The sequence below is a fragment of the Hipposideros armiger genome, unplaced genomic scaffold (genome assembly GCF_001890085.2).
Source record: "Hipposideros armiger isolate ML-2016 unplaced genomic scaffold, ASM189008v1 scaffold_552, whole genome shotgun sequence".
In the NCBI taxonomy this organism is placed as follows: Eukaryota; Metazoa; Chordata; class Mammalia; order Chiroptera; family Hipposideridae; genus Hipposideros; species Hipposideros armiger.
The window spans coordinates 1310796-1335520 of NW_017731902.1; the positions used below are offsets into that span (position 1 = coordinate 1310796).

Consider the following 24725-nt stretch of genomic DNA (forward strand, 5'->3'; position numbering starts at 1 on the left):
TTTAAAATTATCATTTATCATTTTCTTTTTGAGAAATTTTGAGGGGCATCTTTTAAAACACTATTGAGAGGATCAATTATATGGTGATGGACAGAGAACTGACTCTGGGTAGTGAATACACAATGTGATATATAGATGGTGCATTACAGAATTGTACACTTGAAACCTATGTAACTTTACTAACCACTGTCACCCCAATAAACTTTAATTAAAAAAGAAAAACACTATTGAGAAACTAGGAATAGAAGGGAACTTCCTCTAAATGATAAAAGGAATCTAGGAAAATATAATGGTGCAAGACTGAATGCTTTTCTTCAAAGATCAGGAATAAAACAGCAATGTTCCCTCTAGCCACTTCTACCTAACATTGAACTGGAGGTTCTAGCTAGAGCAATCAGGCAAGAAAAGGAAATAAAAGGCATACAGATTGGAAAAAAAGAAATTAAACTATACTTATTCACAGGTGACACCATTGTATATAGAAAATCCTACAGAATCCACTAAAAAACTATTTGAACTGTACAGCAAAGTTGAAGGATACATGCTCAATATAAAAAACCAAACTCAAATAAGTGAAAAGACATTCTGCATTCATGGATAGGAAGATATTATATTGTTAAGATGCTAATGTACCCCGACTTGATAAACAGATTCATATACCCCTATAAAAATCCTAGCTGTATTTTTTGCAGAAATTGGCAAGCTGATCATAAAAATTTGCAAGGGATCCAAAGTAGCCAAAACAATCTTGAAAAAGAAAAAAGAAGGTTGAAGAACTCATATTTCCCAATTTCAAAACTTACAGAATTATAATAACCAAGACTATGTGGCACTGGCATAAGGATAGACATATAGATAAATAGAATAGAGAGTCTAAAAACAAAGCCTAACTTTTATTTCATTGATTCTTGGCAAGGATGCAAAAACCATTCAATGTGGAAGGAAGAGTCTCTTCAACAAATGTGCTGGGACTAGATATCTACATGTAAAAGAATGAAGTTGGACCCTACTTCAAACCATACACAAAAATTAATTCAACACGGATGTAATATCTAAATATCAGGAGCTAAAGCTATAAAAACTCTTAGAAGAAAACAGAGACATAAACTTTCAAAACCTTGAATTAAGCAATAATTTCTTAGATATGACACCAAAAGCATAAGCAAGAAAAGATCAAACAGATAAATTGGACTTTCAAAATGAAAAACTTTTGAGATTCAAAGAACACTATCAGGGAAGTGAAAAGATAACCCAAAGAATGGGAGAAAATATTTGCAAATCGAAAATCCAACAAGGGACTTGTATCCAGAATATATATACAATTCAACAAAAAGACAAGTAACACATTTAAAAAGGATAAAGGAGGGCCGACCGAGTGGCGCGATGGTTAAGAACTGGCTTGGGACGCCAGAGGGACCCGGTTCGGATCCCACATATGAGGGCCAGTGACACTGCCCTCTACAGCTAAGATGCTGAACAACAGCTCTGGCTGCAGTGAGTCGCCTGCGACGGCATAGGCTGCAGCCCCTGTGGCAGTGGGTTGCCATGGGCTACTGTGTGTAGCCAGCAGCCGCAGTGAGCGGCCATTTAGGAGCCTGCGACTGATCTGCCTTGCCAGAGAAGAGCGCAATGATGGTGCCAACTTGGGCCAGTGAAGCAACGTCCTCCACAACTAGACTGAAGAACAAAACGACAGNTGTCTGTTCCCCTTCCCCCAATTCCCCAGTGCTGTTCCCATCCCCCCAATTCCCCAATAAAAATCTTAAAAAAAAAATCTTAAAGGATTTTAATAGAAATTTCTCAAAAAAAAAAGTATACTAGAGGTCAATAGCACATCAAGTTAGGGAAGTTCAAATCAAAACCACAATGAGATACCGTCACACCCCCTAGGAGAGCCATTAAAAAAAGGACAGTAATGAGTATTGACAAGGAGAAATTTGACCTTCATATACTGTTGGTGGGAATGTAAAATGGTGCAGCCTCTTTGGAAGAGTTTGGCAGTTCCTCAAAAAGTTAAACACAGAGTTACTACATGACCCAGCAATGCATTCCTATGTATAAAACACATGTACACGAATGTTCATAGCAACATTATTCATAATACTCAATAAATGGAAACAGCCCAAATATCCATCAACTAATGAATGGATAAACAAAGTGTGGTATATCCATACTATGAAATATTATTCAGCCATAAGAGGGGATGAAATACTAATATATATGTTACAACATGAACGAACCTGGATATATTATGCTAAGTGAAAGAAGCCGGACAAAAGCCACATATTGTGAGATTCCATTTATATAAAATCTCCAAGATAATCAAACTATAGAGACAGAAGGTAGATTTGTGGTTGCCAGGCATTGAGGGGAAGAAAGACTAGGACATGACAGCTAATGGATACTGGATTTTTTTTTTTTGAGGGATGAAAATGTTCTGGAATTAGACAGAGATGATGGTTCACGACTTTGTGAAGATACTAAATCCACTGATGTGTACACTTCATAAAGGTGAACTTTATGGTATACAAATTATATCTCAATTAAAAAAAATACCAACTACTGAGGTGTCATGGTTTGGTTCCACCAGGGAGAGACAGACAACTTTCAGGCCCTGAGTGTGGGACTTAGGAGAATGGCAGCTTTCCTCAAGCTGGCTGTAAGGGAAGCAGGCCCATGGACAGATGGAGAGCTTGAAGCCACGCTAAGAAAGGGAACACAGCTTTCTGTGATGCAGCCAATGATGAAGGGGATCCAGTGGAAGCATTCTGAATGTTAGCTGGCCAGGCCAGGAGAAGCATTAAACAGTAATGAAGATGAGAAGTGGAAGGAGATGGCTGCAGAATACAGATCTTTGCATTGGATGAAGTTAAAAAAAAAACAACACTCACAGAACACTCTAAAAACAGAAGACAGAGAACCCACGCCTTTTCCAGCTCTAGAAGCCTGCTTCCTTCGTATTCAAAGCCAGTAACAAGGTGGAGATGTTCTCATATCACTTCATTCTGACCTCTTTTGCATTCCTGTTCCACTTTTAAGGAGCCTTGGGGTTACACTGGGCCCACTGGATAATCCAACATAATCTCCCCATCTCAAAGTCCTTAATTTAATCATATCTGCAAAGTCTCTTTTGCGATCCAAGGTTAGTGTTCACAGGTTGTGGTGATTATGATGTGAACATCATTGAGGGGGCATTATTCTGCCTACCACAGTTGCCCGCTATGGTGTTAATAACACAGACAGTCCAGACACATCCAATGCAGTTACTCAAGTGCATTAGACTTAGTTGGCTTTCAAAAGATAGCCAATGTGCGTTACACAGTCTGAGGAGAAAAGGAAAGGTTCCAACTGTTATGAAAAAGCAGCTGGGCTCTGCTGAAATATAACAGAAAAAGAGGATGTAAGGTTAGACAGACAGGCAGTACCCGGATCTCTAAAAAGCTTGTATGTTTTGTTTTGTTTGATAAACTTGGACTTCACACTGCATTGAGCTGGTGAAATGCATTAAATAGGTAAGTGATAGATCTCCATTTCAGACAGATAATTCTTGCAATGTATAGACTGAATGGAAGGACAAAGAGATCAGAGGCAAAGAATACAGTTTGAAGGTGGTGGTAGTTTTAAACTATTTCCAAAAACTCTTTGATAACAGTTCTCTTCAAACGACAGAACCTAATTCTCCTCCTCTTAAGTGTAGGCTGTATTTTATTTTATTTTTTTTAGCTGAGCCATCCTGCCACCTGTTGGCAGCTCAGCGGCAACTCAGCTCGGGCTGGGCATCGAACCGCTGTTGCTCAGAGCTCGCACTCTTGCGCAAGCTCTTAACCAACTGAGCCACTCGGCCGGCCTTAGGCTGTATTTATTAACTTGCTTCTAACAAATAGAATGTGGCAGGACTAATAGTATGTGGCTTCTGAGACTAAGACCTAAAAGGCACTGTGGCTTTGTTTTTGTTCTCTGTCTAGGACTGCTTGGTCTGGGAGAAGTGAGCTGCCATGTTATGAGGATGCTCAACCAGCCCTATAGAAACAGCCACGTGGTGAGGTACTGAGGCCTCTTGCCAACAGCAATGTGGGTGAGCATCTTGGAATCAGATCTTTCCAGTCCCAGTCACACCTTCAGGTGTAAACTGTATTCCTGGCTGATATGCTGACTGCAACGTCATGAGAGGCCCTAAGCCAGAGTCACCTAGTTAAGCCACTTCTGAATTCCTTATCCACAGAAACTATGATATAATAAATAGTTATTATTTTGCTCCACTAAGTTTTAAGGTGATTTTTTATGCAGCAAAAGGCTAGGAAAATGATTTAAGTGATTGATTCTGAAAACCAGAACTAAGACCAACAAAAAAAAAGAAGAGAATTGCATGGATTTCGGCTGTTTTTTTTAGTCTGGATGGGCATAATGGGTTAAGATGGATGAGTTCAGCACAAATCCTCCAGTTTCTTGCTTGAATGGGATGCTATCAACTCGGGGCTATGAACCAACTATGAACTTGGGTCAAAAGGCAGTTGAAGGGGATTTGCAGGTGGGGTGGGGGAGGAGGCAATTAGGAGCAGGACAACCAGAGATAAAATAACTTTTAAATATTTTGAATTTGAGGTACTTGTGAGAAATCTTGATACGGCAGGAATGACCACTAAGCAGCTAAAGCTTGTAAGATATATTTAACTAGAGGTACGATTTGAAAGGTACTGATACACAGTTGTTAATTAATTAAAATCAAAGATGCAGATGTTATCTCTTAAAAGAGAAATTCAAGGAGCTAAAAATAGGCTAAGTGATCTCTCTTAAGACGTGTTCAGACTGAACACTTTATTAGTAGTTTATTTCTCTAAAACAAGCAAGTCTGGATAACTGATATACCATAATATGTATTATATTATAGACTAGTACATGATAGTATATCTAAGTGAATATCAAAACATTTATTTGCCAATTCAAATCCAAGATCTTACAGTTTAATTAGCAGTTACTTCATTCGATTTGTATATAGGGGAAAGTTCTCAATCCCTGAGGGTTGAGATTATGTCTGCCCTTATGCTTGGCATAGTGTCCACTAAACATTTATTGAAATGACAACTAAAGTAAAATCTCAATAGCCCATGTCATTTATTGAAAAGTGACTCTAAAACAAATTAATTAAAATTTCAAGAAAAATTAGGGAGAAAAATCATTAAATAGACTTACCGATCTGTTTGTAAAACATGAATAAGATGTTCCATAGCTTGAATACCCACTTCCAAGCGATATTTCTGCACAAAAGAAAAATGTTAAAGTAACTAATATCCAACTTAATAAACTTAATAACTGATAAACTGTTACAGACCTTAGATAATGATTTGAGAGCACGCACAGCATTTCTTCGATCATCCAGTAGAGTAGATGAAGCTACTCTGTCACAGAGCTTTTGAATCTGTCATGGAAAAATAAAATAGCATTAACAGAATAAAAAGAAACATGAAAATTTCCCCCAAATTTATGCCATGTAATTTTGAAAAAAAAAAAAATCAACAAATGGGATGCCATGGAAAAGGTCTTTCACAAATCCAACTATTTAGGTGATATTATAATCTTATTACAGAGATCAAATATTCTTCACAGAGACTTGAAAAATGGAAATGGTATAAGTCATATAAAATAAGTCACATAAATTGAGGAATTAGGAGAAATCATTAGTAGAACCAGAGCTTTCTAAACATGCCTATTATTTCAAACATGACTGTTTGAACAAAGAGGGGCACATAATCCACCAAGGTTATGGTAGAAAATGGAAAGTTATTTTTAAAGAATTTAAATAATAATTGTTTATATCACAGCTTCACCCTACATTTGAACAAGAAAAGTCAGAAGTGTATATCAAAAATTTAACGTGTTGAGTGTGCCTCACAATCTACAAAGATGAAATGCTTTATGAAAGCTTTTAATAAATTTGCAGGAATTAAAATTCTACTGAATTTTAACCCTACCAGACCTGAGGCCCTGAACCTAACTGTCCCCTATACCTGGGCTCCTGAGCATTAAAGAGAAAAAACCAACATGATATAGAAAAGTGTTAGTTACATGCAAACAAGTGGTTAGAATAAGATGGAACTTGGAGACATTGTAGAAAATAGGAGTGCTTTTCCATGCACACAACACAGATATGATTAGATAAGATATGATTAGAAATTACCGAAAAATCGGACACCTTGAGCATTAATTACAGTAGGAAAACACTGTCCAGGAAAAGAAGAAAAACTAAATAAATTGTGGTACATTCTTTGGTACAATACCATGCAGCTACTCAAAAGAATTAACTGTACTGACATGAAAATACTATGATTTAATAAATAGTGAAAAAAGTTGTAAAACTATATGTAAATTGTGTGCCTACTAAAGCAAAAGTACCAAAGTGTGTGTGTATGTCAACTTACATTAAAAAAGAATTTAGAACTTAAAACAAAATTTCTAGAAGAAAACGTAGGAGAAAATCCTTGTGACCTTCAATTAGGCAAAGATTTCTCAAGTACATACTCAGAGCACAATCCTTAAAAGAAAAATATAATAAATTGGACTTCTTCATTTCCCCACTTCAAAAGATACTGTTAAGATAATAAAAAGATAGGCCACAGACTGAATGAAAATATTTGGAAAACATCTGATGAAGAACAGTTTTTAAAGCCACTATACTCATGTCCTTTATAGTGCTGACATCAGTTACTATTTTAAGTTATTGTTCATTCTTTAATGACAGTTCTTACTAAGATTCCATAAATAAGATTTTGGCGTATCACTCAAACTTTTGCACCCTATGTATCTGAATTAATAGTGCTGAAATATACATAGTGTTTTCCAAATTATGTTCTGCAGACTTCTAGTGTCTCAGAAGATATTAATAGCTTTCCTATGATCACAGAACAAGGTTATACAAAATTAAACAGGTTTCTGCACTGCAGGATTTTTGTCTTTATTATGCTGATTTGCATTTCTTCATACTACATATATAGTATGATACCAAGCCTAGTTTTATTTTATTCATTCTAACTGTTCACATTTAGAAATTATTCCTAACTTAAACTATTTACTACCATAATAATTATACTGACTCATATACACATATATGTGTATATATAAACACACACATATGTATATATGTATACATATACATGTGTATGTATATGTGTGTGTGTGAATACACACACACACACACACACACACAAACCATTAGGAAAACTATATAATTATCTCTTGAAAAAATGAACCTCATTACCCAGCTTAAAAAATTTCTTAGGCAAAAAATTAATTTTCCTAATAAGCATGATTATAATTTCCTCTACTTGGGTCTTAAGCATCTTTATTTGAAATAATGTAAAAAATGAACATTTCCTGCAATCCACTGAAAGACAGTATAGTATGGTGCATAGTCTTAATTTTCCCTATATACGTTCACATGGTTTATTATTGATAACAGTTTTAAACCAAAACTGTTAAACATACTATGTATAGTTTTCTTTTTTTCATTTAATATATCTTGGATATCTTTACATGTTAGTATATGGATGTACTTTATTCATTTGATCAACTGCATAGTGTAAGTGTACCCATCATTTGGGGAATAGGAAACTAATAGTTACACATTTTCTACATTATTTCTGGTGTTTGAATTTTGATAATAAACAGGCATTAACTTTATAAGCAGAAAAGAGAAATAATGAAAAAAATGCGACAGTTTATGTTTTATTGGAATTTCTAGGATATTTTTATGACTAACTGAACTCATCATCTACAGATGCTATTTTCACTCTGCTGATCAAAATATAATATGAAATCAGCTCTTAATTGATAAAAATAAACTACATAATAAACATATCTTCAATTGGCTTCCTGCTCAGTCAATAAACACACATTGAATACACATGTGTTTGTTTTCGTGCTAACCAAAATAAAGATATAATCTTTGGCCACAAGGAGCTAGCACAGGCAAACAGTCCTGTAAATAAAGCATAAAAACAAGTTAAATGTATATAAGTGTGTGCTGAGTAAAGCAGGGACACACACACACAAAAGTTGTCAATTCTATCTGAAAGCAAAACTACTACAGACTAAATGTTTATGTCCCCCCCAAAACACAGGTTGAAATCCTAACCCTCAATGTAATGGTGCTAGGAGATGGGGCCTTTGGGAGGTGATGAAGTCTGAGGGTGGAGCCCTCATGAATAGGATTAGTGCCCTAGACAGTTCCCTTACCCCTTTCCCATGTGAGGACACAGCAAAGAATGGCTGTGTATGAACCAGGAAGCAAGCCCTTAGCAAACACTGAATCTGCCTGTGCCCTGATCCTAGACTTCCCAGCTTACAGAAATGTGAGAAATAAACTGTTGTTTAAGCCACTCAGTTGATGGAATTCTTATTATAGCAGACTAAAACAGATGTTGTTTAAGAATGAAATATTAAGGATGCTACTCCTGAGACAAAAATTAACAGATGTGTATCATCAGACAATATGGAGAAGGAATTCCAGGCACAAAAAATGATTTCTTACTTTAATTGTTTACACATATTTTAATGTAGAAAATAGCATTTCATATTCAGAATAAGAAAGTTAGTCTCATTTGATTTTTTAAATGTGTATACATCTATGAACCTAAACAATATATTTTATGTTACACACATACACATATATACTTGTTCTATTAAAACAATAAACCCAAGGAGACTTTCTAAAATATGAGCTTTTCCTTTTATAATAATTTTAAATGCCCATTATTTCTGGGAATGATGATTGATCTAAAATAATGTAGGAAAAAATAAGAAAATATAAGATTAAGCTGTTAGCTAAAAATAGATTTCTTTTCTAAATGATTTCAAAATATCTACTTCAACAGGCTCTGATTAATAAGCAGAGCACTAGTTTTTTTAGGTAATTACAAAAATGTACCTTAATCATTATTATAAAGTGTACTATTTATGCTTATATAGAAATAAAATCCATTCATTCCTGAGTTTTGGTATGTAATAAGACTATTTTTAAGACTATAAACGTGCCTTTTATGTAGTAAATTTGGGTTTTAATGGCAAGTACATATTCTTCACAATTGGGGATTTTAATCGGAACTTTCTAGCCAGTGACTTAAGACAAAGTCAAATCAGTCAACCATACTGCAAAACAATGAGTCAAGAGTGACAGACAACTTATTTATCCATTACCATTATTGAGGTATTGCAGATACCTTGTGTCAGACATCAAAGTCATTTCAGTGATTTCTGATAGTAATCTAAAACCAATTACAAGCTTCTCTGTCTTCTTAAACAAAGAACTTTATAAGCTTTCTTAGCCTTTAAACCTAAGTCCTCTCCAAAACAGTATATAGGGATGTATCAGGTGTTAAATGAAGCAATGAATATAAAAGTCTTTGCATAGTACCTGGTACCTAGAAAATTAACAAACTATTATTACCAAGATTTTTATGATAGTTTTTGTATCATTCTTCTATCTTATCAGGCTTTTGGCTGTCATTTCCATCATTTATGTTTCTGACAAACCATTCAAATTTTGCAGATTTTAATTTGCTACTAAGAAATTTGATATTTACCAAGCAAAAATTTTGTAGTACACGTATGCTTAACTTACATTCAGAAATTGTAGATCTCAAAGACCATTATTCCATTTATTCCTTACTTGAAAAATCAACTCAGCGCAGTACAATCGTGAGAACAAGGTAAAAAGCAGAACCTGGGTCCCTGGACCACCCTGAGAAGCAAAACCCTACTCTAGGGATTGCCTTCTAACTGGACTTTTAGTGGAGAAAGGCACACTTTTATCTTGGTTAGTCCTCTGTCATCTGGCTTCTGTTAGAGCAGCTGATCCAATACCTAAACTAATAAGCTCATTTTACAGAAGAGGAAACTAGGCTCGGAAATAAGCGATGAACCCCAAAACACACTGCCAGTTTTGTGGCACAGTTCAGATTCTAACCAAGCTACAGATAGATATCTTACTATAAAGCCCACGCTTTTTCTACTATTCTATATTGCCTCCTATGCAGAGAAACGTTAGTCAGAGTACCGGTTGCAAACTACAGGGACTGCAAGATTCTTTTGCTAAGTAGGGGAACGTTGTAATGCAGTATTTAAAATAATTTTTAAGCCAACATTTCAAAATCTAAAGATTTCCCATAAAAATCCAGATTTCTACCTTTTTTTGAAACAAATTCAGCTTGATAGCTAATGATAGCTAACACTATTTCATACAATTTAAGAAGCCATCAATGATAAGATGCACCATTTTTTAAAATGTATCACCAAGTAAAAAAGAAATACTGCCATTTATAATTACAAGATGAATACTGATTTCAAGATGTTTAAATGCTAATGTGCATCTCAAAATCATTAATATGGTATATACAGGTAGCACTTAGTATGTGCCAGCTCTGTTCTAAAGCTCTTTATATTTTTAATTTTTTTAATCTTTACAAAAACCCAAATGATCAGCACTACTACAATTCACGTTTTAGAGATGAGGAATCAGGCACAGTGGGTAAGTGACTTGCCCAAGTTCATAAAAGTAATCAGTGTTGGGATGGGATTCAAAGTCAATCAGTTTGAGGGCTTAAAGACAAGGTTAAACTGGATCTCTGGGCCTATATTTCTGGAGGCAACAACTGGCTGGAGTGGAGCACAAGCTAGCTACACTCTCTGGAGTCTGGATATGCAGGATGTCTGCCAAATAACCTATCACAAATGCTAACATTTCAAAGTCTAACACTACAAAAGTTTTCAAATTAAAGGTAACTTTTGATAAAAAAAAAAAAAACGTTTATGGCATTTCTGCCTGAGGTATAAAAAAAAATTAGCATTCGTTTTGTACGATATCCACAACAAAGAGACAAAACAGTATAAATAATAGGAGATAAATACTTATGTAAAAAGAGAAAAGGTATTTGCTATCAAGTTTATATAAGAAATTCCTCTCTTCCCTCCTAAAAGATAATCAGATTGAAGAGTGATTACAGTTACTTCTCAAACCATAAAGCATCAAGACTCATTTTATCTTTTCGGTATTCAAAGAGAAATACTTGATAAACTCTTATCATGCTAACGATAGTGAAGGACCTCTAAAATGTAGCATTCCTTTAAAAACATATCTAGGATGTTTTTTCCCCTAAGTATGTTCCTCAGATTACTAGATCCACAAGGTTTCCTGGAGTGAAAAGAAGGGTCTGGTCAAATAAATTTGGCAAACACAACTTACTCTATATCTATCTCCATGTTGAAAATATTTGAAAACATAACACAATGCTTGCTTAATAAGTCTATAAATATTAGGTTGTTGTTTCGTTTTTGATAATCACACAGCACCCTTCTTTGGTAACAAAATTCTTTTAAGTACCTCTTCTCAGAACATACTTTGGTAATGCTAGGCTACGTATAATTTAAATGATACTAGCTTTTTAGAACCACCCTAAGTAATCTAATTAACTTTCAAAAAAAGCCATGTAGTTTTTAATAGATGTTACTTAATAAGAATGTAAAAGACATCTTTGGTTGGATATAGAAGTAATCAAATACAAATCATTATTATGGTTTTTTCTGACACTGCTATTGCAAGAGCCAAGAGAGAAAACACATACCAGTTAGGGCACTGACCTTATTACTAATGTAGAATATGAAACACAAACCCAAACAGGAATTTCAGACTACACATTTATAGTAACGTGTTATAAAATGTGCTTCACCAAACCAAAATTATGTCTAAATTTAAGTGCACACTCAATTTTTATTAAAAGAAAGTACAGCTGTGTCTATATTATTAGCCATTTTGCTTTTTAAGCCAGCTGATCAAAGTTTGATCTAAAGAGCTATGCCTTAACAGTATGCTACTTCTGCATACTTTTTATGGACTTTAGCCAACTTTCATACGTTGGGATACAACTTGTGAAACAAAAGCAAGTGTAGTTAACACTTGTCTTGGAATTTTCAATAAGCTAGCTTTAAAAAAGGTATTAGCTGAAAGGTAGATGGAAAATTAAGTCTGTGCATGCATTCAGAAGAATGAGTAGGGTTTTTACTATAATTAGTGTTTATTTGCACCCAGAAAAGTATGTGAAGGGTTAAGAGGCTGCAATCATCAGAAGTCAGTGCCTTCCTCTACCTAAATGAGAAATCAAATGAAAAATTATTTGACTCTAAAATATGTAAAGTTTAATGTGGATAAAATTCTAGAATATCCAGAACTTTATAGAATTATAGACTAGCATATGATACAAATCCAGATACTTGCCACTTTGTCTCTGAAGAACATCTTACTATCAATCTAAAGTTACTCTTACTTGAGTATGAAAAGCTAGGTACTATACAATCAATAATATAACTCTCACGCATTTAGAAGATACACAGTAAATCTGAAAAAATCCTTAAGTAAAAAGTTTGACATAACGGACTTCAACCATTCCAAAACTGTGATTCCTAGTCTTTAAAAAGTATTGTTTTAGCACCTAGAAATTTGTAAGCTGCTATGATTACCAATCTATGATTTTTCATTTATCACTATAATAAATTCATTTAACAAATATTTACTGAGTATCTTACAATGAAATAATAAAGATTAAAATACATATGAAAGGGCCAGCCAAGTGGCTCAGTTGGTTAAAAGCACGAGCTCTGAGCAACAGGGTCACCGGTTCGATTCCCACATGGGCCAGTGAGCTGCACATGAGCTGAACTGCGGCTGAGCTGCCAACAGGTGGCAGGATGGCTCAGCTGGTGAGAACACGGGCTCCTAACAAGGTTGCCGGTTTAACTCCCGCATGGGATGGTGGGCTAAGTCCACCCGCAATTAAGATTGAACACGGCACCTTGAGCTGAGCTGCCCTGAGTTGCCAATGGGTGGCCGGATGGCTCCGTGGTCAGAGTGTGTGTTCTTAGCAACAAGGTTGCCACATGGGATGGTAGTCTACGCCTACCCGCAACTAAAATTGAACACGCACCTTGAGTTGAGCTGCCCTGAGCCAGCTGGATGGCGGCTGGATTTGGGAGCTGAAATAGCTGTGCCCTCCACAACTAAGATTGAAGGACAACTTGGCTGTTCCCCTTCCCCAATTCCCCAACACTGTTCCCCTTCCCCAATTCCCCAATAAAAATCTTTAAAAAAATAAAATACATATGAAACCTGCCCTAAAGACACTTAAGAGTCTAGAAGAGATGAGACATATATAAAAGGTAGAAAGCTAAGAAATACAAAATCTAGTTTGAATGTGAAGATTGCTCAGAGGGATAAGAGATTACCTACAATTTGGCGAGAGAAAGAAGCAAAAGATTAGTAAATGCATTGATGATGACTTTGAAAAACAGGTAGGCTTCAGACAAAGAGGCTTTCCACTGGGAAAAAATGAGAAAAACATGAAAAATGTTAAAACACAATGAAAATAATTTAATTTTGCAGAAATAAAAACAAAAATCCTAGAAAATACTTAGTGATAATGTAGAAGTTAGAGGCTCCAAACTATGGCAACTTGAATATCCAGGCCAGATCAAATTACCAATTAAAACTAATTGTACCACACACTCTGATGCTCTATAAATACTTCTAAATTAGTGAGCCATGACCCCTTATACCTGTTATACTTCCTGATGGAATGGGATGGTGAAACAAATTTTATTCACACTGTAACTCAGAGTAAACTATTAATTCTCTGCCAAAGACATTATTTTTCCAGTGTTGAGTATACATACTCAAAGTTAGTCAAGAACAAGAACACTCACTTTCCTTTCTGTTTATATATACGACATACACGAGTGATGCTCAAGCTTCATTTTGAAATCATGATATAAAAACTATGTTGTTCTCTTCACTACGGCAAGATCAAAGTGTTCTAGTCTCAGCTTCACAATACTGTACAAGTTGTTTTAAGCACTCTGTGCTTCAGGTTCTTAACTTGTAAAATTAGGGTGTTCAACCTGGATGAGCTGCAAAGGGCCTCCTAGCTTTAAAATCCTATACTCAATTAATTGTATGCCACTTTTCTGCAGAAGTCATTGTGACAAGGCCAATTATAAGAGAAAAAAAAAGAGTATTCTTTCCCTAAATAATGTAATAAAAACTACTCTTTATTGAGCACATACTAAGTGCTAGGTTCTTTCTATTTCTTATTTCACCTAATCTTCATTACACCCATAACAGCAGGCATTTTCTTTAATTTACTGTTTGGATATTGGATTATCCATCTTTGGTCTGTCCAATCCAATCAGGGGTGGAAGACAAGGATTCAAATCAAGATCTAACTTCAAAACAAGTTCTAATAAACTACACTTTAAAACTTGGTGCTCCACATAAAAAGTATCACACAAAAAAACAAAACAAAACAAAGGCTGAAGAGGTGGGCTGTGACTATAATAATCTGGAGAGAGCAAGGTCTTTTAATGGGGCAGCTCAGTTGCCAGTGAAGCTGTGTGGGAACCAAGAGAAGCCAAATATCAGTTGTGTTTGTGTGTAATCTCATTTTCAAATGAAGGAAAACAGATTCACCAACTTTCAACTTCTGCTTTAAACAGTTCTAACCCAGATGTGAGGTTACTTTTAATATTATATAACTCTCCAAAATCCCCAGATAAAATATTAAAATATGGGAATAAGTAATAAGGCTTAGGCTTTGAAGAAAGGCAAAGCTTGGTGGAAATCTGGCTCTGTTACTAGTAGAGTGACTTTGGTCAAGTTACTTTACCTCTCTCAGCCTCATTTGTCAAGGGAGGATACTACCATCTATTTTGCAGGGTGATTAGGGATTAAAGGAGAATGTGGACTACAAAGAGCTCAGCGCAGCACCTCGCACAAGGTAAGAGCCTGACAGTTAAAGTTATTTCCAAAGTTCACCTTTAAAATGTCATACTTGTCACTTTTCTGTAGATCTAAAATTATTTTCAAATAAAAAGTTTTTTTAAAAAGTCATACTCATTTCTAATAGACATTTCCAAGTCAGTATCCTAAACCTAAAATTGGACCAACTATCAGACTGTTTTCTGTGGCTAACCATTTTTTTAAAGTGACGCTGCAAATCGTGTTACTACAAATTCAGAATTCTGAATGGCGTGAGTGGAAGGGAGAGCGGGGAATGTGTCCCTAAAAGCGGTTTGAGCCCGAAAGATCCCCAACACACCCAAGTATTTCCCAAATGGCATATATTTTGGGTCCGAAACACGGGGTCTGAACTCATAACACCCGATAGAATGACCTTCCTCCAATTGATGGGACAGGAGCAGGTGGCTTTGTGCCCCAAACTATCTTTTTATTCTTAGCCACAGGCTCTCTTCAACAGCTGAGTTTTAAACCCAGCCTTCCCCAACGCCCCATTCCAGACCTCGAGAGAGGGAGCAAGGACTTAGGATCCTCTCGGCCAGTGGAGACACCAGCGAAAAGCAAGGAGGGAGAGGCCCGTGGCCTCAAGGGGCGTGTGAGACAGGACATGCCACCTCTGCCCTGGATCGATCCCTTCCCAGCGGTACCACCGACGGACCACCCTTCCGAGGCTGCTGTCCGCAGGGCCGAGCTGCCGCAGTGGGGGCTGCGCTGGGGGCATAAGGGAATAACTCGGGGGTTTCAGGAGAAGGGAGGCAAAGGGCGAGGCGGCATGTGGACCCCCAGCCCACCGTGGGGCGCGCGCGGTAGGTGGCCGCCGGGACCCCGACGCCTCCGTCTCCGTTCCTGCCCGGACCCCTTCCCAAGTCCCAGATCTGCTGCTCCTCTCACCGTCTCGGCTTCTGTGTGCTGGGGTCCGGCACTCTGACCCCCCATCACACCACGAAGGAAATTCATCTTGCCGCTCAGTCACCGGCTCTACCAGCCCCTTCGGAAAAGAAAACTTCCCCTGTCCTCCGCAGGGCCTGGCCCCGAGGCCAGCACTCTGCACTCCCGGGCCACCGCCACCACCGCCTCCTACTCAGCGGCCGCTCCAGCCCCCTAAGCCCGGAAACAGCCGCCACCAGCAGTCCAAATGCGCATGCGCGGGGGACGTGGCATTACGTGGCGGCTCGAAGGGCGAAGGCAAAGGGGTAAAGTAGGCGAAAGGAGGCCCTTAGCCCGGGTCCTCCCAAGCCCCGCCCACTGCGCTGGCACCGCCTCCCTCCGCAGGAACACGCCTCCTACTCCCGCCCTTCGCGGGTCGCTGGGGCTGGCCCCAACAACCCACGTGGTCGAAGCCCGGCCCCGCGGGCTGGAGAGCGTCCGGATAGTGTACGTGTTTTGGTTTGCAGGGTGTTCAGTTGTTGCGGAGCGGAACTTACTGCAAGCTATCAAAGCTGAGGGTCGTATTTTGTTGAGTCGAAAGTGAAATTGTCCTTCGGCCGACGTGAGAGGTAAGGGGTCCCGGCCCTTGGGATGGTTGGTTCGGTTTTGCGGTTTTAGCAGTACGAGCTCTGTGGCCTTCTGATCCCCGTAAATTGCATTTCTTTACAGGGCTTTGTTTGGTAGTAAAAAGGGTGCTAGAGCCCCGTCATTCTACTGCCACGGGAGGGCGCATTTCTCAGCTCTTGCGCTTCAAACCTGCGCAAAGGAATTCCTAGATCTAAACACCAGGTACACCGCTATTTTCAAGTGGTGTGAGGAGGAAACCAGTCGAACCCTGCATTTAGCTTACTAGGGCAAATACATTGCTCTACAGTGTCAGTTTGACAGCTAGTAGCGTAATGTTTTGTTATTAACTTTCAACCCCTGCCTTTTTAGCGGGTTTTCTTAGCATGAAAACATGTCATTTTTTCATATCGGTATGCCTTGTTCCTTTCAAAATGAGATCGCCAGGTACACATGCTTCTGGCGTAGTCTTGTAAATTTCTTAAGTCTAAAAAGCGTAGGGTCCAGTTACCCAACTGATTCATACACCTCTCCACTTGAATGTCCCACAGGTCTCAGATTCCCCAGCCTCCCTTAAACAAAAAAATCAGTATGCTTCCTGTGCGTAGTACAGCTAGCCAAATAAATGCCTAAGCCAGAAGGAGGAAGCAGGGAAGACTTTTAAACTCTGGATTTCACCCCCACATGTCTAGTAATCAAGTCCTAGCATGTCTTTTTATAGAATACAGTATTTCTCTGCTTTCCATTCTCTGTGCCTCTGAGATAGTTTATGTTCTTATCATTTTCCACCAAGCTTTCACCCAGCAATAGCTTCCGAACTAGATTGTCAGTATTCAAGTTCTGACTTCCCTACGTTCCAGCCTCCAGTACACCCTTGGATGAGCCTAGCATCGGCAAAGCACCTGTGCATGATAATCCTCTTCTTAAAGTCCTCCAGTGGTTGCCCAATTCTCTTCATGATAAAATCCAAACTCCTTAGCTTGGTATACAGGCCTGTCATGTTCTGACTCCTGCCTATCTTTCCAGCTCCTGCCTCCCTGACAAACTCTGGATATATGCCCTTCCTCTCCCTCTTCATCATGGAAACACCTGCTAGTTCCTTAAGACTTAACTCTGGCATCTTCTGAAAGCTTTCCCTGAAATACAGACACACACACACACGCACACTACTGTTTTTCAGTTGTTAATATGTGGTAAACTCTCAATCAATGCTTGTTAAATCAAACTGTTAAGGGCAGGATTATGTTATTCATTTTTGTATCTCTGTTGTTTAGCACTCTCTCATAAGAGGTGATATTGATGGATAAATGAAGACAGCATTAAAGGATATATGGACGTTATGCTGAGGAGGAGGGTCCTTTTTTCATCTCTAAGGTGAAATTGTGGATAATACATATCACAAAGGATATGGTGAAAGTTCCTTTCCTAGTGCCAATGTTTTAAGCCTGGGTGTCTTGGATAATGGTGGGGATCATACTGCCAAAAATACTGTGCACTAAGCATTGTCCCCTGCTTTAAAACTAGACACTTGACATTTTGCATCAGACATTTTCCATGGGGGCATTTTTTTGCAGCCTAAAAAAAGTAACCAATAAATGCTCAGCTTTTTTATTACCAATCTGTGCAAAGAACTTTACCCAGCCCTTAAGCCTCACCCCTCCCTGTGCCTCTCCTCACCTCCGCACTGTGCTCCACTCCACCCCATCATCAGGGCTAAAGCTCTGAAATGGAGTGGAGCTAGTGGATGTTTACTACATATGTTATTTGGTCATAAAAAACAGTGTCTTAACATTTTAGCAAAATTGTTTTAATGCACTGGCTTTTTTAAAATGCCCTGCTTTGTTTTAAATTTTGGTGAGTATAGTAGGTCACTTTGAGTTTTCCCTTCATTTGACCCGTTTTGTTTCCTAACAGCATCCACTAGGCAGGAAAGACAATGGGCAGGAGGGATGGGCAGTTGGGTGCAGAGGGGATGAAGGCTGAACCCCAAGACTTCCCCCTGACCTTGCCTGTCTTGCCTTTCTCCTGGTGTCTGGGCAAGGGTGGAGCTGCCTATCACTTCTAGGCTCAAGTGAAGTCAGAGCGGGTACAGTGGCTAATTTGTCTCTCATTTGGGATCTGAAAGGAGAGCAGAGGCATCATCACTATGGAACAGCCATGAAATAAACTTCTTATTTAAGAGAAAAGGGGTTCCATGTGAATCCACTTCTGCTGATTTTATAGAGAAAAGTCAGGGACCACATCCTGTTCCTGTTTGTACTCTTAAATCGTCGAGTGTAATTCCTTTAACATGATAGATGGTCAAGAACCACTTCTTGGGGTTGGCCGAGTGGCTCAGTTGGTTAAGAGCTCGTTCAAGAGTGTGAGCTCTGAGCAACAGCGGTTCGAGTCCCGGCCCGAGCTGAGCAGCCGCTGAGCTGCCAACAGGTGGCAGGATGGCTCAGCTAAAAAAACAAACAAACAGAAAGAAACAAAGAACCATTTCTTAAATAAAGATAGAGAAAACAGGGGCCGGCTGAGTGGCTCAGTTGGTTAAGTGCTCGCTCTAAGGTTTGAGCTCTGAACAACAGCGGTTCGAGTCCGGCCCGAGCTGAGCTGCCGCTGAGCTGCCAACAGGTGGCAGGATGGCTCAGCTAAAAAAAAAAATAGAGAAAACATGAAAAAATTGGGACTGTCTGACATAGGCCAATATACTTCTTCCATAAATCTAAACCCTTAGGATAAATGCCATGAATCATTAAAATACACATAATGCAAAATGTTAACTTGGGTAAATAAAAATAATTTTTCTTTTCCTAACCAAACCTGACAACAGAACAACTAACGAATTCATTGTTTTCAAGTCTGTTTTTAAAACTGTTTCCTTAACAATCCCCTAGTTCAGTGGCTGTTTTCAGTGGCCTACTTTCCCTATCCTTGCTTACTTTCTAGTGGCAGACTCAATAGTCATTGCACAGGATGGTTTTTTTGGTGGGGTGTGGGGGTGGGGTAGGGTGGAGTGGAGTATTGTCTGTACCTGCTTAGGAGGACAAGTGGAGGTGATAATTTATGTTTAAAATACATCACATACGGGTTTCTAAAGATTAGTTATTGGAAAATCGATGTCCAAAACTATTGTTGATACAATTATACATTACTATCCATTAACCAAACAACACATAGCAAAATAAACTGATGATGATGAAGCGGCAATTAAAATTCATAACAAATCAGTAAGAACAATATCAAACACATATTTGTGCTCCTCATTTGCTAACCTCTATCTATTCAAAGGTAGTTCCTATGCTTAAAATAATTTACTTAATCCTCACAACAACCATGTGAGGTGGATAGTGTTATTAGCTCCATTTTACAGGTGGCGAAACAGTCACAAAAAATAACTTGCCCAATATCATAGCTCGGAGGTAGCAGAGCTGGGACAGAAATTGACAATCAGGCTCCAAAGCCTGCGCTCTTATGTACTATGCTATTTGACCTCTCTAGAGTCAGGACAATGACCTTGCACTAATTGGAAAGGTAGTCTACAAGTCCCTACATAATCTGGCCCCCCTGTTGTCTCCCTAGCCTCATCTCCTGGTATATTCCCTCCACATCAGCAAGACTGGCTTCCTTGCATTTTTGAAACTTGCTCTTGCCCCATAGCCTTTGCACTTGTACTTTCCTGTATCTTGGATGCATACTGTTCCATCCACATTGAGGAATGGCTCACTCTTTCACTTTATTTAAGTCTGCTCAGATGTCACTTAGGTCTTTCCTGACTGTCAGTTTTAAGTCACAACCTCCCCATACTCCTGTCTCTGCTCTGTTTACTTTTCTCTACAGCACTTATCAGTCTGATAAATCATTCTTCCATATGTATTCTTTTCCCGCATTTCATCAGATTTAAGACACCATCAAGTGTTACTCCAGAAAGAAAAAAAAAACCCCAAAACCCTTGCCAGGTTGTAAGAAGCCATCTACCAACAGATGCCTCCCACTATCATGTTTCTTAAAATGTGAAAAAATGTTCATTGTAGGATTAATGGAATATAGTATGTATTTTACCTCTTTATTTTGTTTGTTGTCTATTTCCCCACCACCCCCAGAATATAAACCCATAGGGCAGGGATTTTAGTCCTTTTGTAAATTGTTTTATCCTCAGTACATAGCACAGTACCTGACACATAGTAAGCACTTGGTAACTTTAATGGATTAATGAATGAATTCCCCAAATGAGGCAAGTCCCACTTTTTTTCTTGTGCACATGGGAGCAGAAATTCTGCAGTATTGCTAAGCATTGCATGGCAGCCAGACTTCCTCAATCCAGCCTGAATCAGCTTCCTCAGATTCAGATTTTATTAACTAATTTTAGTTTATGAATATTTTGTTGGTTTTCACTGACCAACTTACTGATTAACATTTAGTCATATGTAGAGATAAATGACTGTGGAAGAAAGGACTTATATGAGTCAGATCGCAGCCCATTGAGAGAGCCATCTCAACCTCCCAGTGGTTTGAGATTTATTACACTAATGCAGTAGTTCATTTCTCTGCCTCCACCTCCTCCACATCCTTCTTTTTAAGACAGTTCGCATGGTTAAAATAAAAAGTACGAGAGGGTATGTAGCAAAAAATCTCGCTGCTATTTTTTTGGCCACCGAGGAAATTAATGTGAATAGTTCTGGTTTATCCTTATATACATGTATGTATATGTAATCTCTCTATATTTTAACATAAATAAAACACATCGTACACACAGTTCTATGCCTTACTTTTTCCCATTTCATGTATCTTAGAAATTATTCCTTACAAGAAGAGGTAGGTGTTTCTCCTCCTTTCTCATTGTGTTCCATGGAGTGCTTTTGAAAGTGTTTTTTTGAAGTCCTAGGAATTCCTTGGGAGAAGAAGGTGCAAGAAAGAGGGCTCTGGGCCCCCATCCAGCTCCATTTGATTGATTTCATTTGTTTATATTTCCTGTATCGTTTAAAAAGAGTCAGAGGCTAAAGTGTTCCAACAGCCACCTCTCTCAGGATATAGGAAACATGACACAGGCAAGGACTCGGAATAGTCAAGTCAGTCAGTTTCACATGCTGTAGAGTCCAGGCTTCAAATTCCTGCTCGATCTGTTGTGAAAGGAACAATAATAAATAGTAACCTCCTCAGTGGCTGTTGTTAGGACTTTATTAGATAACAGCTTTAATGTGCTTAGTACTTTAGTACGTGAAACATAGTAAGTACACACTAGAGGTTAGTATGGAGACCCAGATCATCTTTATGTGTATCATCAATTTCTTAACAACTGAACATTTAAAAATATTACACTCAGAAAGTACTCAACTCAAACTTTATTGGCTCATGTTACTGAAAAGTCTGTTACTTTAGATATGGCTTAATCTGGGGCATCAAGACAAATCTCCCCAGGATCTGGGCTTTCACTGTTTCTGGACTCTGCTCTTTTAATTGGTTTCTTTCTCTGGCTCCTTACAAGGGTAAGATGTCTGTCGGTACCTGCAGTCTTATAATCTCTACCAGCTCCAAGTTATTCATGGGAGACTCCTAACCTCTCAATCCTTAGAGTCCCAGCAAAAGTCTCCTTATGACTTACTGAATCTGATTGGTTCATGTGCCTGTGTTGGGTCAGTTTCTGTAGTCCAGTGTGTGAGATGCTCTGATTGGTCTTGATTCACACGCCCACCTCTAAAGCAAGCAGTGCGAGTCCTCCCTTCATCCCAAAGCACATGGCCTAAGAACAGGGAAACAGGGACTTTCTTCAAAGGAAAGCTAGACTACTGTGCCAGCAGAAAGTTTATCTGGATAGAAAAAGCAATAGATGCTTGCCGTATCCCCTAATGGACTTGACTGCTTGCCAATTTTTTTTGAAAAATATTTTTCCGGCAGTGCCACTATCATATTGCTAGCATCAGTTCTGATGCTCTGCTGAAGACTCAAATGATCATGTTGCATTATTTAATAAAAAAATTTTACATTGCTTTGTATTTATATTTCCAAGCAAAGCTACATCTACACCCTTTAAAAAAAAAAAGTACAGTTCAGTTGTGTTTCCATTGTAAGAAAATACAATACACAGAATTGCTTACTTATGAAACACCTAAATTAGGAAATCCCATTTTCAGTTCTAAAGGACTTTTTATAAAACTATTTATTGAGGGACACATTTATCAGATCCAGGCCCTGGCACCCTTGTCCCCTGTGGAGAATTTGTCACCTCTCTACACCCACTCTCTTCCTCCTCCCTCTCAGCTAGCTGAACAGGTAAGTCTTGAATAGCCAGGATGGGATTGAAGTTTTTACTGTCCCATTCCACAGCTAGACCAGAGCCTTTGAAGTTGACATTACTGGCTGATGCCAAGATTCTATGGAAGCTTGAGATAATTTACTATGGAGCCATTGCCACTTTCACCAGCAGTCTATGACCCAGGAACAAGCTGCAGCTGATGTGTCTCATTGGCTTGAGTCTGTGACCCAAGTGAGTACTTGGGGGGGTGGGGAGGTGGAGTGGGGGAGCAGGGGACTCTGTAAGCTGTCTCTTTAGTTCGCAGTACAGTTGATCAATGTTGACTGAGCCTCCAGGCCAGCAGGATGGTAGCAGGTCTGGACCTGAACTTTTCAAAGTCAGTCTACACCTCCAAGGTCCCCTCACTCCCCAGTTCCAGCTCTTGAATGACGCTGACTATAAGGCTCCAATGGCCTGTGATTGTTAACACTCTACCCAGATAATTGGGATGGACTCAGCAACTTGTAGATATTAGGTGGAGGGTCCAGAATTGGCATAGGGGGGCAGCTTGAGGAAAGAAGAGGAAGTTGAGGGTGGACATAATTCTCTGCCAGCAGAGAATTCATGAGAAATTCATGAGAAAATCATGAGCACAGAGAGGCAAAGAAGTCTTGCCTTTGGCCTGACTGTTCTCTGATGCTGCCTTGCGCAGGATCTCACAAACACCTCACTGGTTGTGCGCAGTATAAAGAGCTAGAAGAACTCTATCTTGCTCTCCCCACTACCCTTTCCCCAACTCTAATACCCACATACACACGTGGCCTTTCCAGGGCAGGGCTACCTCTGTGAGAACCAAAGTGACCCAGACCCAAGTCTCAAAACTGCTCTCTCTCCTAGGTGTGTGAATACTGACTCCTAAACAGCTCATAATCCAAGATATCAATAGGTCATTGCCACAGCCAGTCTCCCTCCTTGTGAGGGTGCTAACATCTCAGTCTGGTTCTGGTATCTGGGTCAGAGCAAAATGATTATACTCGTATTTTGGTATTGATTTCATAATGTAATATGAAGATCTTTGTTTTTTAGAGGCTCAAAATTCATACCATTCAAAACAAATCAATGACATTACATATGGAACACATTTCATTTCAATAGAAATTAGCGATTGCAAACGCTGTTCTGTCCTTCATTTAGAAAAGTTGCATGTCTGATGGGCTTGGTCCGGCCCAGATTCATTGCCTTCCTGCACCTTTCGCCCTTCTGCCTGGAGCTTTTAGAACCTTGGCCTCTGGGTAGCTGCACAGCTCTGGCCAGAGGTCCGGGCTCCCTGTTTTTTATTTTTCCCTGCCAATCTGGGAAGGATGGTCTTTCCTATTGGCTAACTCCTGCCTTCCCAGCAGAATAAGCCACTTGGTTCATAGAGCCTTTCTAATGGGATCCATGCTCAGCCCCTCCCCCATTTTTGGAGGTGAGAGTAGGGAGAGATGGAGTTGCAGGAGCTGGTGCATAAAGACAAGGTTTTAGAAGGACTTCTATGAAGGAGAGAAGAGGCAAAGAAGAGAAAGGAGAGATAATGGCAAGAGAGATCCAAGAAACTGAATGAAACTGCTGACTAATATCTGCAGCTAGAGTATTACACCCACATAAATACGGTTTGTTGTTGTTTCTTTTTTTAAGTACTTAAAAATAGCTCAGTATAGCAGAATATTGAGAACAGATGTGTTTGGTTTCTTGAATCACTGATCAGCTAACATTTGAGTCTCTGTCCTCTGTGCCAGGTCGTGTTTACAGGTATCCTCCCATGTGGAATCTCAACCTGGAGCACTAGAAATTCTTATTTCTGTTTCATAAAGAGAGGAGCCTGGGCTTCAGCATGGTATAGACTAGAAAGGCATGTTTTGTTTGCAAACTTAGACCTGGGCTTTCATACGAGCCCTGCCGCTTTTGGACTGTGTAACCTTGGGCAGATGACTTAACTTTGCTGTATCAGTTGTGATTACCATGCCTTGCAACAAAAAGCCAGAGGGCCTTAAACAAATGAGGAGGTAGGCAGTACAGGACTGCTACACAGGATCTGGGCTCTAAGCCGGAATCTTTCTGCTCAGCCATCCTTGGTTCGAGGCTTTCATCTTTGTGTTTACGAGCTGGCTGCTTCATCTCCAGCATTGCATACTTATCCTGGAAAGG

The 24725-nt window shown here is 39.0% G+C and overlaps 1 protein-coding gene across 4 annotated transcripts in view; it reads right to left on the minus strand.

Moving 5' to 3' along the window:
- Positions 1-16006, minus strand: part of USO1 (USO1 vesicle transport factor) — a 70471-nt gene extending 54465 nt beyond the window's left edge. For 2 of the 4 annotated variants that reach the window (XM_019623499.1, XM_019623500.1), the window contains exons 1-3: positions 15725-15939; positions 5330-5416; positions 5191-5255 (exon numbers count right to left, since the gene is read on the minus strand). In XM_019623499.1, the coding sequence (XP_019479044.1) occupies positions 5191-5255; positions 5330-5416; positions 15725-15790 (218 nt within the window). In that variant the 5' untranslated portion in view covers positions 15791-15939. Of the gene's footprint in view, positions 1-5190; positions 5256-5329; positions 5417-15724 lie in introns of all 4 variants that reach the window. The other 2 variants (XM_019623502.1, XM_019623498.1) reach the window with 2 other exon arrangements.
- Between the last annotated feature and the right edge of the window lie 8719 nt (positions 16007-24725).